This window comes from Schistocerca cancellata, chromosome 4 (genome assembly GCF_023864275.1).
Source record: "Schistocerca cancellata isolate TAMUIC-IGC-003103 chromosome 4, iqSchCanc2.1, whole genome shotgun sequence".
NCBI lineage: Eukaryota > Metazoa > Arthropoda > Insecta > Orthoptera > Acrididae > Schistocerca > Schistocerca cancellata.
Genome location: NC_064629.1, coordinates 45762982 through 45778971, shown reverse-complemented (window position 1 = coordinate 45778971; position 15990 = coordinate 45762982). Strand labels below are relative to the sequence as shown.

Sequence of the window (15990 nt, the reverse complement as noted above, 5' to 3'; positions counted from 1 at the left end):
TGGCTGAAGGGCCATGTGTTCAGATGCCAAGATATTCCCATTCAGCAAATTTATTTTGAATGGCTGTCAACCATCAGTAATGTCTTTTCTTTCAGACATGCAGATATGCATAGCTTTTTTTCTGTAGTGAGTACCAATTATGTGCTAACGATAATGATTAACATGGATCACTGAAGTATCTTTAAAGGAGCACGAGTCAATGCGTTTGCCAAATACAGATGTTTCTCGTGTGCTCTCATCGCGAAATACAACTGTAATTATCAAGCCCTTGCTAATGTGAAATGCATATCCAGAGAGAACTGTGTGCCTCTGAATTAAAATTGGTTGTTCATTATAAGTTTGATCTTTTTATTTGTGGCTAACTTCCAACTTCCCAAGCCACGTCATTTTATTAAGATTAGTTCTAAATTACTAAATCATGTAATAACAAAGGCAGAAGAGGAGAATTATCCCTGAGTGCAGAATCGACGAGATACTCACAGCGTCCTACAAACTGTAAGATTGTCACTGGCACACAGGCTGTCATGACTGATTAATAGTGTTGCACCTATGCACCCAATGAATTGGACACTATCAAAATAAAGTGTAATCCCTTAAGATTTAGGTTTCATTTAAAGGGATGCATCCTTCCAGTTACAATGCTCATAAGATGTAATTCATTAATATTTTCAACTTCCCATCTAGCCTGCTATCTTCCAGCTGCAATATATGTCGCTTACCATTTTGCTTCCTACACTGTTTGCTATGTAACTACTTGCTGTTAGTTTGGTTTTTCACACTGGATCTGTTTGTGCTGTTCTCGTTACCTAACAACAAATTTAGCTTCACTCAAACTTCAGTGAAATATAAGATTAAGATTTTGGTGTTTCTCCCACTTTCTTCAAAAATATAAGGTTTGAACTTCATAACATCTCTACTGTATATTACGGTGTCATACACAATGAAACGTTCTTGTGTATCTGCAGAAAGATTAAAGCCTCAGCGCCAAATCGTAAGACAGTATATAAGTCATTTTCAACTTCTCACGGCGTAATGAATATTCCATTAAATTTTGGGCATGCAGCAACGCAAATAAAATATCCTCCACTGATATTAGACAACTGGTGTCTTACAGCCTTAAGTAATGCCACACCTTCTGGCAATTCAATATATTTTATTTTACCAGAGCAACACTTGACAATGCCTGGTAAGTTATGTACCAACCTTCTTCAAAGAACCGATGTACCATTTCTCTAGACTGTCAGTTCATTTGGGATATTTTCCATTAAACATGTCTGGGATAAAGTTGGTCAGCAACTTGTTTGACAAAGTCCTCTGGCAACCACTGTTCATACTTTATGGACTGCATTCAAACAGCACAGAAAAACATTTTCCAATAAAATACCCGGGCACTTCCCATTTCCATACAACAATTTATACATGCTTGGGTTCAGCATATTGGGATCCCACACCAAATTGAATTTTCAGAGTCAGAGGTCATGAATTGTTTTCTAATTTGCATTCTCAGAAACCTAATCTGTGGTATAATATTCATTTCAAGCACGTGAATCCTCTGTGGTGTTGCAATTTCCACAATTTAATGAATGCACACTGGTACTACTAACACAAGACACTGCTTGCCATGTACACAACATTCACCCAAAGGGATTGGCAACACCTCAGACACTGAAGCATCAAAGGGTTGCATATACCGACGGCATTGCCTCCCCAGACTACGTCGACCACAACAAGGACAACAGACAGCAGGACAAATGCCACCAGAGGTCCTCCGTGCCAGGGATCTATTTCCTCTGCTGAGTCACATGTGCGGAACTGGATCGGCACAAATTCCTCCTCACCCCTGCTACATAGGGCAGTGCAAGCCAACATGTCGGCAGTACGCTCCACCGAGGTGGTGTCTTACTATTGCTTATTAAGCATCTTCCCTTGGGAGGTATAGCACTGCTTCTCTTTCCCCCTCTCCCAACCCTGCACATATTCCAATATAAGTAACATAAGTAAAAGTAATGTGCAAGGAACACAAATGCTATGCTTGGTCAGAACAATTTTAAAAGGTCTGCCACTGTTCAAGATGATCTTAACATAAGGCAAAGTAAGAAATACAAAAATAAAAAGATTCTCTAAGTTTCTGCTTCATAAAAGAACTTCATAAGCAAAGAATCAGTTATGATATGCATCTCTGATAATTTGATCCATACATACTTGAGTTAACAAATTTTTAAAATTTGGAGCTAAGAACTGCAGTCACTGACACAAACAGAAGATATGACAACAATGGAGTATGAAGTATCATGGCCACAACATACACCTGAAGACTTTATCAGCCTGACCAACAGCTATACCGCAAAAAAACTGAAGCACCCAGAAGGGGAGGAGAAAACAAAATGAAACTTCCCAAGTCAGAAAGGTATGTGATGTCATTAATGAGAACACATTTACAAAGAACTTGGCAGTATGATGTTGCACCCCCTCTGGACTGAATGTATGCACTGATGCCACGAGGCAAGCCACAACTCAACTGTTGTAATAAGGTCCTTGGTATACTGAATATGAGCACTGGGACTGAGTTGAGTCCAAGCTGATCCCACACATGGACAGATCTGGAGATCTTGCTAGTCATGAGAGTACTTCAGCATCACACAGGCAGTTCATAGAGCCACATGCCATGTGTGGACGAGCATTGTTCTGTTTAAAATGGCACCACAGTACTGTCACATGAGATATAACACACAAGGACATAAGATGTCCATGTCATACCAATATTCTGTCCGACAGATGTCATACCCAATGGCTTTTCACACCATGACATGAGGAGTAATATCACTGTGCCTCTCCAAAGCAATTGAAAGATGGAACCTCTTCCCAAGTCACCACCATACTTGCCAACAACGGTCATCTGGTGTTGTGCAGGAACGCGATTCATCACTGAACACAACACAACACCACTCGTCAACAGTCAGTGCTTCTCGGTCATGGCACCACTACAAATGCAACCATTTGTATTGTGGTGTTAATGGCAGCCTATGTATGAGACAGATCCCAGTTCGGCCACTGCTAGTCTCCATCCAACACCGTGGGATGACACATAATATTCCAGGCCGTCCTGTATTTGTTTTCAGATGTTAGGCACAGGTGTAAGGGATTATGATGTGCTTAGGGCACAAGTAATGATCCTCCCTTATTGTGGTCAGAAATGGTCAACTAGAACCTTGATGACCAGTATGCCAGCCCTCTCATTTCCTTGCAAGCCAACATTGGGCTCTTATCACATTCAAATGTGTCACAAATTGTGATATTGTACAATTCATCCAGAAGGCAAAATGAGACCAAGACACCAACAATGTGGCCCTTTCAAACTCTGTCAGGTAATGATAACACTGTCTTACAAGCGTTCACAGCATCTACATGTTCCTTACCATGGCCACTCAACATCTGATGATGTTCATGCCCCTTATGTAGCCTACCAGACCTGGTAATAACACTACACTGGAACAACACTAATGCACTCCGATGGCTGTTCTACCCATCACAGAGAAATGCAACTGCAATCATCTACATACTGGCTGGCGGTGTGTATGTGTACAAAGTTACATCGATGTCCAACCATGTATTTTGGGTGCTTCACTTTTTTCTGTTAAGCAGTGTATTTATTCACTTGAACAAAACTTGTGGGCACAATTCTTTGACACGTTTCAGTCAACTGTCAGCTCTCCCTGGTGAAGTCTGTGCAATTCACACTTGTTACTATATAAATCTTCATTTTGGAAAACTCAGCAGCTGCATCACCTCTCTTGATCTATGATAAAAAACTGCCTCATTCAAATATTGTGGAGTTTTTAAAAATATTGCATCTGACATTACATCTGGATAGATTTTCAAAATGTATTGGCAGAGATGGCCTCAAATAACACTAAGTTCAAAGGAAAATTGTCCACAATAAAAGCAGCTTACGACATAAATGTGAGCTTCTTCAAATATACCTACTGTATCTATAACAGCGTATTTTATTTACTCAAAAGCCTTCGCACCTTCTGTGAATAGGTTTAGAATACAGACATAATCATTTTTGCATAATATTTCAAGTTAACTCTTCTTCCATATGGTCTCAATGTAATCTAAAAAAATATTGTACTGCCTTTCATTCGTATCAGTCCTGTATCGGACTTTGACTGTGGCTGCTTTTCCCACCACTAATTTTTGTGCTTCCAAGTGTACATAATGGTATCTTCATCATGAAGCTCATTCTGTGAATTTTATATGCACAGTATTGTCTACACACTCATTCTATGATTACTGATCTTCAACTTCAATGGTACCATGGAAACAGAATAATAAATACAAAATAAATGACAGAAAGGTTACTTCTGAATAAGTTTGCACAAAGAATTTTCACTTTGCAGTGAGTGTGCAGCACCAATGTGAAACTACCCGGCACATTAAAAAGCAGTATGCCAGACCAGGACTCTAAGTTGCTTGGAAACAGTGGTTAACCACTGTGTCACCTCGCTTGGTCCTAATTTAGACATCTTGGATTTAACTGAAAGTTACAAAAATTTCATGTTTGAAGCTACACCCAAACGTAAAATAATTGTTCTGTTTTACTGGCTTCCTGCTTTGCTTAGTGTTTCCATATGTGACACATTCATAACGTCACTTCCCTTTGGATGTTTTGCACAGTGTATGAGCCAAAGGCCTTTAAGGGAAACTAAAAGTTCAGAAAGTTATATCCAAGTGCTAGAGTCTACTTACATGTCACCATACTCTCAGACTAAGTAACTGAACTTTTAAAATACAATATTATATTATCAGAATGACAAAATTGGTCTGTAAGACAGTTCCAAGCAACAAGGCTCAGTCTTGGACCTACTATTGTTCTCCTAGTATGTCAATGATATCTCGTATCATGAAATGACCACAATGAAAAAATTCAAGAAATTAGATCCAATACATTCTTCCCAGGAGCCATACACTAGTGGAACAGTGAAGGGAGGAGAGGGGGGAGGGGGTTTCAGTTAGTGGTACCAGAAGTACTCTCCACACACGCAGTCAGATGGCTTGCAGAGTACTGATGTAGATGTATATCACACGAGTTCTAAAAAGACTTCGTTAAACTTCAGTTACACAATAAATCAATCACATGTAAAGGCTGTAAATTCCACTAAATACCTAGCAATTCCAATTACGAACACCTTAAATTGGAAAGAACACGCAGAAAATGTTGTGAGGAAGGCGAACCAAAGATTGCATTTATTGGCAGAATACTTAGAAGATGCAACAAATCTCCTAAAGAGACTGCCTATACTACACTTATCCATCCTGTTTTGGAGTACTGCCGCACAGTGTGGGGTCCTTACCATATATGATTAATGGAGTACATCAAGAAATTTCAAAGAAGGGCAGCATGTTTTGTATTACTGAGAAATAGGGGAGATAGATTTTCATGGACATGGATCAGAGTTTGGGTTGGACATTATTAAAACACAGGCATTTCTCGTTATGGCTGGTATCTTCTTACGAAATTGCAATCACAAACTTTCTCCTTCGAATGCGAAAACATTTTTTTGACACCGATTTACATAGGGGAGACAATCATCATCAAAAAAATAAGCAAAATCAGTGCTCGCATGGAAAGATATAGGTGTTCATTTTTTCCATGTGCTGTCCGAGAGTGGAACAATAAAGAATTATTGTAAAGATGGTTCAATGAACCCTCTGCATGGCACTTAAGTGTGATCTGCATAGCAGCCATGTAAATGAAGATGGTAGATCTATTCTGCCCACCCGTAAACATCACCATTTCTATGCTGAAGACTTCCACCTTCATTTAAGAGCCAGACTTGAATGTAAGTCTCATCAGCGATTAATTAATTCCGTATAATATCAGAAAATAGTAAATGACTGGATGAGTACCTCAACTGAGCGCAAAAAATATCATCGTAACATGCCCAAAGCTTTCCCATTGCCTCTACACTGTCTAGAAATTTTGTGAAGTATTTTCACAGGACACGAAATGTAAACTTGTGAAATGACTCATTCCGTCAAATCTCCACTACTACACTGTAATCTAACATGGCGTGCATAGTGAAAACTAAGGAAACGCTTAGCCCCGACCATAAATGACTGTGTGTGTTACTTCTGCAAAGTCCATTTATTTGACCATCTCAGTGCCTCACCCACCCTGTTACTATGATTGCAGCCAGACAAGTTATGTGACTATCATATCTACTTCATCAGCTTCTTAAGAGAGCAAGATTCCTGGTATTTCACATCCGAAACAAAGTACCTGTCATATCATCATAATCGCAACACAAAGCCTCACACTTATCAAGTTTACTAGCAGTGGTCATTCATGAAACAAAAACATTTGCGAAGTCCTCCTCTGTTGTTAATTATCCTGCATTCTATGAATAATGTAATGCCCTTTCACAATTAAGAAAAAGCTGAAGCATTTCCTTTTGTCAACCTCATAATTTTTTATCCAAAAATTAACATATTATGCTAAAGAGTAAAGCAGAAGATCTTATGTTCTCTTTTTGTTTCTTAATCTTGTCACACCATTTCCTTTTCCCCTCACTTTATAATTTATGTTCTATCATGTTCCTCTTTCTCTCCCTCTTCTCTGCAGGCCATACCTGCCAGTGCTCTCAGGTTAAATCTAACTATTCTTCTCTCTATTCTTATACTTGTCGTTAGCTACTAACTACTGTTTCCACTACTTATGTCATAGTTATTTCTAAGTGTTATATCTCATATAGAATGTAAGACTTATTTTCTTATAACTAGTGTGTTGTAATGAACAAAGGGTAAATATGTTCAACGCTTTGTTAGAAGCAAGACTGGACCGTTTGGTCCTTATCTTCACAGGATAAATATATAATTATTGTTTTTAAAAATATGCACTATTTATGGTAACTGTACCCTGTAAACACTGCAGCACAATTATGTATTTGTTCAAGACATTATTTCCTGTATTGTTGCCTGCTGGCAGTAAGAGATGAAACAGAATAATTGTAAGCCAATAATAGGACATTATGTACAGAAACTGACTTAGCAGAAGTATTAGTAATAATAATACCTGGAAATCTCTTTCAAGCAAGAGTTCTCTTCTCCAATGCAAGAGAAATGCAGCACACACATATAACTGGAACGAGGCAAATCCATCGGACTCTGCTAGATATGTATCCCATAGGCGAATTGTACAGTGTAATGGCAGTTCACGGGTCAACAGATTGTTCATCCACCGGAAAGAAAACTGTAAATAATCCACTCCATGATTCTGGAGATGCCTATGCAGCTGGCCTGAAAAATCAATATTTGTTGGTTTATAGTTATGGAATGTGTGCTGTTTAACAAACACTGCACAGTATTTAAATATGAGTATAAACCCAAAATAAACTGCTCTGTCTGTAGAAACATAAGTGCTTAATAGTGGCAACAGTGAAGACATTTTGTGAAAATGATTATCAACACAGACAAAATTTTAATACTGATGATGTAACTTTTTAAAAATTACTTTATCATCAATAAAGCAGAAGCAAAGTTTCCCAACTTCTAGCTTAATACAAAACCATAATAGACAAACTAAACTCCTTCACTCCTTTTTCACACTTTAGAACAGAAAATGCTGTGAAAATGCAACCCTGAAGTGTCCTTCAGCATGTGTCCTACAGCTTGTCCTAATATTTATCTCAATTCCTAACAGACTCAAATCATCATCTATCTGAAAACTTCTGTCACTCAGTTCTATAAGATAAATACGAGCTATTCTACAGAAATTAGGTTGCATGTAAGATGTCTAATTCATAGACTCCTAGACTTTGTTTCTGTGAAGACTACTGATAAGTTCTTTCCAGGTATGTATCTTACCAAGTGCTATGGTATTTCCTAAATGCAGACAGTTTTCACTTTTGTTTAAATTATTTTACTACAAACTTAATTTTTCTCAACTTCTGTTGCTGCTGATTAGGCATGACATATATTCATAAATAATAATTTTGTGTTTAGAATTAATCACAAACAACTTTTACAGCAATCAACAGTAGTTTCATGTTCAGATAGTCAGGCCTATTGTGGCTCTTGATCTGTTTCGGATCATCATCTTACAATAACTTTTCGCATCTGAACAGATGCTGGTCAGCTGCAAAAGATTACTCAATTATATGCTTATTTTAAATTTTATACTAAGTACATTACAAATAATTACACAACATTTACATATTTTGCATGATATGGAAGAATGATGGAAAATAGCTGAAACAGTTTTGTTTCAATGTACTTTTATCAGTTCCAGGTTTAATGCAATGAAATTATTTTGAAACAAGGGGAAAGCTTTGTGCTATCCATTATGTCTTGAAGGACATCTTTGTTTTTGTTTGTAGAACCACTGTGTATTTTTATTTCAACTAAGTTCCTCACAAGAAATCGTACACATCTTTTATTTAAATTAAAAACTGAGTACACTTTCAGCATTTGTACCCAGTCCAGTCGCATCAATGTGACCACCACCTATGTTCGACGTCTACATGCAATAACCAATCACTGACAGCAGGTGGCAGTACTAGAAGTGGAGGGTATATAAAACATGTCGGGGGGACGAGGGACACAGTGCAGTTGTCATCGTAATTGGGGAATGGAGCGATTTATCTGACGTCCAAAAGGGCAAGATCATCGGCTTTCAGGCCAAGGGTGGAAGCACTATCAAAACAGGTAAGTTTGTAAATTGTTCACACGGAGCCACAGTTAAAGTATACCATGGATGGCAAAATCGCCACATCCAAAACTGCTGCCGAGGTAACCACAAGCCATAGATGACAGAAGTATAGATGTGCACGGGCAAATAGACGTGCAACTGTTGAGCAACTGACTGTCCACATAAACCAATGGGCTACCAACAGTGTCTACTCAACAATCTTTCAGAGAACATTATTGCATATAGGAATCCACAGCTGGTACCTGGTTCATGCTCATGCACCCATGCTGACTGCTGCTAATCAGTGACGATGGCTGGAATTTCCACGCCAATACTGCAACTATTGTGCCAATGTACATTTCATGTAAGGACCGTGAAGATAAGATTAGAGAGATTAGGGCTCGTATGGAGGAATACAGACAGTCGTTTTATCCTCACTCTATTCAAGAGTGGAAGAGAAAAGGAAATGATGAGTAGTGGTACAGAGTACCCTCTGCCATGCACCATACAGTGAGCTGCTTGCAGAGTACATATGTAGATGTAGAACTAAATGTACACCGAGTGGTGACAGATGGCCTTTTCAGGTGAATCAAATTTTATGCTTCATCGGACAGATGACAAATGGCGAGTATAGCACGAAACGTCCAAAAAGATACACCCTGTAACAATTGTCGGAAGGGTCAAGGTTGGAGTGTTTTCCCTGTGTGATTTCAATATTCTGGAAGGCACAATGGGTCAGCACAAGTACACATCTATCCTTGGGTACCATGTACACCCCTACATGCAATTTGTTTTCCCTTGGCACAATGATATCTACCAGCAGGACAATACAATGTATCACACAGCTTGCAGTGTACTTTTGAGGTTCAAAGAGCACAAGGATGAGTTTTCCGTACTCCCACGGTCACCAAGCTTCTCGGATTTAAACCTAATCGAGAATCTGTGGGACCACCTTGTTTGGGCTGTTCGTAATATGGATCCTCAACCGAGAAATCTACCACAGGTGGTCACGGCACTGGAGTCGGCACAGCTTCTCATCCGTGTCAGTACCTTCCAGAACCTTACTGACTCTCTTCCTGCACATCTTACAGTGCTAAGTGCTGCAAAAGGTGGTTATTCAGGTCAGGTGGTCACATTACTGTGAGTGGACAGTGTACATTAAGTTACCAACACCACTACAATAACTTCCAAATTATTGCCAGAGTTTGCAGTCACTTTATCACCACAGGAAATCAGGGCATGGGGACAGCCAATTGCCACTACAAAATGAGATCAACGCAACAACTTTTTGCTGAAGTTCAGATGTACACAATATTTTATGAGCTTTTGCTAGTGTCTTCTTGCATAAATCTCTGAGCAGAAGCTTCATTTAGTTGTGGAAAAAACAGCTAGTCTCCTTTAGTCCACTATTGACTTCAACCATACCAGACTCTGTCTACCAGCATCAAGTTTCATCAGATGAAACAAGAAAAGCATTTGAGTCTACTATGATTTTCTATGAAACTTGAATACATCCTCTTGTGACTTAACGGTGAAAAAAATTAGCTTACTTAATTGCAAGTTAATTCACCACAACTTCATGAAGCAAATGAGTTTGAGAGTTACACTAAACAGCCTAGTCAAATTCTTAACCTTTGATTGTTGGTATGAGTTAGTAAAAGTATAATTTTTGGTTCTTCACCACATCACTGTCATTTCCCCTGGATGATACTTTTAGTGCAAATGAAAGTTTTTTTTGGCATGTCATTGCAGTAACTCCTGTTGGGTTTCTTGCTGCTAGAAAAGTGGCAAGAAAAACCAGGAGAATTTTATTGCACTGACACGCCATCATTTGAATATCAACCCTTTCCACTCCAAATGTGAGTGGTGCGCTACACTGCAAATTTCGGTTTCCGCTCTGATGCTGAGCCTCATTCAACATGACTTTTCATAGCTCTTACATGCTCCAGTCGGAAATCAGACTGTACTAGGTATCAATGCTGCATGGTGCTGCTACCTGGGGAAGCCTGCATTATCTCGGTGTCGAACTGTAGCAGTGGTGTTGAGAGAGAGAGAGAGAGAGAGAGAGAGAGAGAGAGAGAGAGAGAGAGAGAGAGAGTGTTTATAATTATTATGTTTGAAGTTAGTAGGCACAAAATGGATAGTTCTTCATGCACAGTCCTTTCAGAGAAAGAGATTGCAGTGCTTTTAGAGGAATGTCTAAATGAAAGTGAGAGAGTGAAAATGAGTTTCATGACAATGATTTTGATGGTGACAGAGATTCATTTCAATACAATTTGAGCAAAATGATGGAAACAGCCCACTCTGAAGAGTTTCAAATAAAATCACACATTGAAAATTTTTGTTTTGTAATGCTTGTGTAAATGCATTTGAATGAAAGCACGTTTTGTTTTGCTGTATATCCGAATTGTTGGTCAGTGGCCTCTCATTGTTTCCACAAAGACTTGCATAATTCTCTGTGATGCACTTGCCACCTGGGCAGCAGTGATTTAAATATGAGTACATGGAGATGCCCTGTGTCTGCATTACAGAGTGAAAAGGGTCAATCACCTCTTGGGAATGCTACCAAATTAAACTCTTAGTATTTTCTTTGTTTCTTGTCTTTTCTTTTTTTGTTGTAGTTCGTGACAGGGTTTCGTTTCTATGTGCTACTGACGTACTCTTAATTTCTTGAAAAATATGACGGCACAAATAAATGACTTTTTCATTTCTCTGATAAAATATTTTTTTAACTTGCTCTTAACTTATCAAATCCTCTGCTACAATATCTTTTTACTTCAGCTCTGTTTCCTGGCTACAATTGTAGCTTCTCATTCATCTCACGGAACTAGAATATCTGCTCCTTGTACTTCTGTTATAGGGATGATTTCCACCATACTGCAATATATTGTACAATCCATGTTTTAAGACCTCTCTTTGTGCTGTTGAAGTTCCTTCATTATTTATTTATAACTGAAGGTGGATAATAAGAATATAGTCAAATTCCATTTTTATCAATAGTATGTAGCTCAAAACAAAAATACTACACAACAATAAAAGATAATAATGAAGTATCAGAGTTTGAAACAGCACATTAGTCTGCTTTAAGCTTTCAGCATGTACTAATAGCTTCTTTTTTAATTAAGCTGTAAAAACATTTAATGAGATTGCCAGTGAGAATGCTATTTTCTTGAAAAACAAATTTCTCTCTCTCTCTCTCTCTCTCTCTCTCTCTCTGCACTTGAGTTGTACTGGTCAGCAGTCTGAAACTTTGCCAACATTGGCCAGCGAGTTCTTGCTCTGACGAAAAACAGTAAAGTTCCAGAGCAGCCAGAAGGAGAACACTTCACTTTAAAATTTGGAAGAATAAACACTTTGTTTTAGGTCTTTGTAAAGTTGTGACTTCACTGTAGGATTTGTAACAGTACACTTTAGAGTTACAGCTTCAGGTTAGGACATGAGAGATGAATGGTGAAACGAGCCTTGCTGCCTCTGGAAGGATGTCCGTACTCAAGTACTAAATACAAACAGAGGACAGAAATCATCGTCTCCAGCTGCTTTTGCCGGCAGTTACTTTAGTCATGTTCTGAATGCTTTGGTAAGATGGGCTATCGCCACACGTGCAGTCGTCGCTATGACACAAAGTTAATTTGCTGTCTTCTGTGATCTTGAAGTCACAAATCCAGCTTGTTGCTCTCAATGCAGATTTTTGTCAGTCTTATGGTGTTTGCTCCAATCTTTCCACGTACTTTCAGCTAATAATTTATGCAGTCACTCATCATGTACACGAATTATTAATGTAAGTTTTATTCTCTCCACCCACTTGTACCAAGGTTACACTTCAGTGTTATTACCCCTTGTCCACTTGTCAACCGTTCTTTATAAACATCGGTGGGTAATTCTAATGTTTAAAGATAATAAATCAAATTGTTATAGTGACCATTTGTTTCCAGTCATAGCTAGAAGCTCCCTCATATATGTCTATATGAGTGGTGTGGGACTCATTTGTTTCATACTTAATTTGTCTGTCCCTATTAATATTCATTTAAATAAAACACTTTCTATTGCACAGGAGTATCCTTATTTTTAATTAATTTGTAAGAGGAGGAGGAGGAGGAGGATATTAGTGTTTAACGTCCCATCGACAACGAAGTCATTAGAGACGGAGCGCAAGCTCGGGTGAGGGAAGGATGGGGAAGGAAATCGGCCGTGCCCTTTCAAAGGAACCATCGCGGCATTTGCCTGAAGCGATTTAGGGAAATCACGGAAAACCTAAATCAGGATGACCGGAGATGGGATTGAACCGTCGTCCTCCCGAATGCTAATTTGTAAGATCATTTGGGATGGTTCCTCAGTCTGTTGGTCATGAGAATTAGATCATGTGCATCCTAGAGATATGCTCCAACCATATCCAACACCCCACAACAGGAAAGATTAAAAGAAACCACTTAAGCACGAAACACAATGACACCAAAAGAATTATGATAAATTACCTTCTCAAATAAAATATTATTGTAGGAAATAAAATACCGCCTCTAGATAGTGGAAAGATATGCAACTGACAAACTGAGGTATCTGTAGAACTACAAGCATTGTTTATAAATTCACTGACTTCTAACATTGATTATATTTCTATACTTACCATCAATTCGTTGAATAAGCTCCTTGAGTTGATTGACTTTATGCTGAATACCAAGTTGTGCAAAAATGTAATTATCCTGGATGCCATCCAGAAATTTTGAAAGGCACCAAAATGAGTCTGCTTCTATTATGTCTCTATGATCTTGTGGCAAACTTTCAACATCATAGTTGTCAATATCACCATCTACAAAAATTAAACAACAATTACACTTCAGGTTGTCAAATAAATTTACAGAAAATCAAAAGTTGTAGCTATAGCTCAACTGAGTGAAGTGTGTGCTTAGCTAATAGAGCAGTACAGTATAAGGTTGTTTTTCATGGGAACAAATATAGCTGTTCACGTACTCATGGGAAATGAAAAATAAAAATAATAAATGGGAACAAAAGTATAACTTTTTGCACACTACATTATTTTACTCTCTTTTAAAGGAATCTTTTGTCATTTATATAAACATGACATCCTCTTTTAATGCAATTCAGACTATCAGCTTTATTATAGACAGATTTTATTTGTACCAGCAGTATAGGATAAAAGCTAAACACAAAGCCAAAAAGATTATGTTTTACATGATGTATGTAAATAGCTCTAGAACAATTTAAACTAACAAAGTGACCATGCTTTAAAAGCAATGCCTAATATTATCAAATTAAATACATCCACAGATTCAAAGGAATCGCTAATTAGTTGACAGGCCCTACATTCAACTTAGTTATGCTATTCAATACTGACAACAAGAATTATCTGGTTTCAAAAAACAATGTAGATAGTTTAGAATGATGAGAGATTAAAAGTTATATACTTTCTCTAAAAATTCTCTACATATCTGCAAAAATTTGGAAGAGGCCTCCGATAACTTTTCTCTCCACTGCAAGCAATGATTTGCAAAAGAGAAATGATAAGTTCACAAAAAACAGATGTGACTAATAAAATAACAAATAGTTGTGCAGTATTTTGGAAAAATAAGAGAATAATGCAACTTTTATTCTTGCCAAATTAATGTTAATCCCAGGTTTACATAACATACATGAAGTAGGTGAAACTCAGTACAACAGAAACATATGTACCATGGAAGTAACTTGTCAGGTTTCTATTTTACAGACTGATCGATGGACATTACATAGTCTACCATCTCTACTATAGGCAGTTATGAGGTCAAGCTTAGCAATACACTTTTTTTTTTTTAATAAGTTCTTATAATGCTCTCAAAGCTTTTAGTATTTTGGACAACATGAACATACTATTCAGAAACATATGTATTTTGGTAGCCCTACATGCAAATTCATGCTTATTAAAAACTTAACAAAGTGTAGCCCTTGAAGCAACAGTGAATGAACATATATATATATATATATATACAACCATCAAAAAAGTTCTCTCACCTTCTGGTATCACTTCCTGCAGGAAAACTACATAAAATGGTGTGACTAAATCATTTATGCCCTGAACATAACCAGATGCTGGATGTCGAATTGCCCAGATAAACAATATTCTTTCGAACATTTCTTGAACAGTCTTTTGTTGAAACAAGGCAATCAGTGGGCTCATGCGAGGGATGTCTATATGAATCTAGAAAGATGATAAAATGTAGAAATACCACATCAAAAAGAATTGATTTTCATACATACCATTAAAATAAAACACATGTATTTATCTTTTTTGTTAGTCTGCTTGGAAAGTCACTATTACACAGTTTCCTTGGAGGTTGGATAATTGAAACAGCACTTTTCATTTTCCAAATACTGTAAATGCTGATTAAATGTGTTTAAATTACTTTTTTCTGTTTAACTGTTGTGGCAAATATCAGAACCCTAATGTGTATTTGTGAAAGGTGTAACCCAACAGATTCGTTAACAGGTAGATTGGAAGAATTAACTTAAAAACATCAATACATTGTAAAAGAAGCCACGATATTTTCCTTTAAAAAGTAAAAAAATCATAAACCCAAAGTTTGGTTTGAACATCACAGTGCTTTAACAGGTCTATTGGAGATTCTACACCTTTGTGTGTTACTGACATTTGTTGGACCTCACTTAGCCATTTATATCAGACCATACTGACTGGTATGGAACCTGAACCACAGAAAGACTTTCTTTTTACAACATACAAAAATCACGGAAAAACAGAAAAAAAAAATAAAGTAGTCAGGCATTAAGCTGTTAAACTCACAAGATATGTATACAGAAGATGAATTAATTATAAACAGGACATAAAACTTTTTCAAGCTTGAACGACACACAAAGAAATAACTTTTTACTTTATTTCATATATACATAAACTCAATACGGGGTATACAGGGGTTGTAAAAATTGTATTGTACTTTTAATATGAGAAGGCCACTTTAGGTCTAAAAAGCAGCATAACTTCTCCTGCAGATCAGTGTATATAAACACTGTATGACAGTACAACATTCTTCGCACCAAAATGGTCCAATTTTCCCCACTTATTCTGGAGACATGGCAACAAGTTCTTACATGTTTTCCCAGAGCAGAAAGAAAACTGTTGTTTCATTTCATGCTCATCAAATTAATTTTGGGCATTACTAGCATTGTGTGTGAAGATATGAGCACAAAACCAAGTTAAAACCACATTATAAACATGCGGAACTTAAAAGTACCTTCAATGTGGATTGCAGCTGAATGTAAGCGGTCTACATTGTACATTTCCATGGTATCACACATAC

At 37.5% G+C, this 15990-nt stretch overlaps 1 protein-coding gene across 3 annotated transcripts in view; it reads right to left on the bottom strand.

Annotated features, from left to right (window-relative positions):
* LOC126184978 (TBC1 domain family member 22B) overlaps positions 1-15990 on the bottom strand; it is a 154209-nt gene that overhangs the window by 7747 nt on the left and 130472 nt on the right. For all 3 annotated transcript variants that reach the window (XM_049927678.1, XM_049927679.1, XM_049927680.1), the window contains exons 8-10: positions 14690-14876; positions 13311-13493; positions 7076-7299 (exon numbers count right to left, since the gene is read on the bottom strand). In XM_049927678.1, the coding sequence (XP_049783635.1) occupies positions 7076-7299; positions 13311-13493; positions 14690-14876 (594 nt within the window). The remainder of the gene's footprint in view (positions 1-7075; positions 7300-13310; positions 13494-14689; positions 14877-15990) is intronic.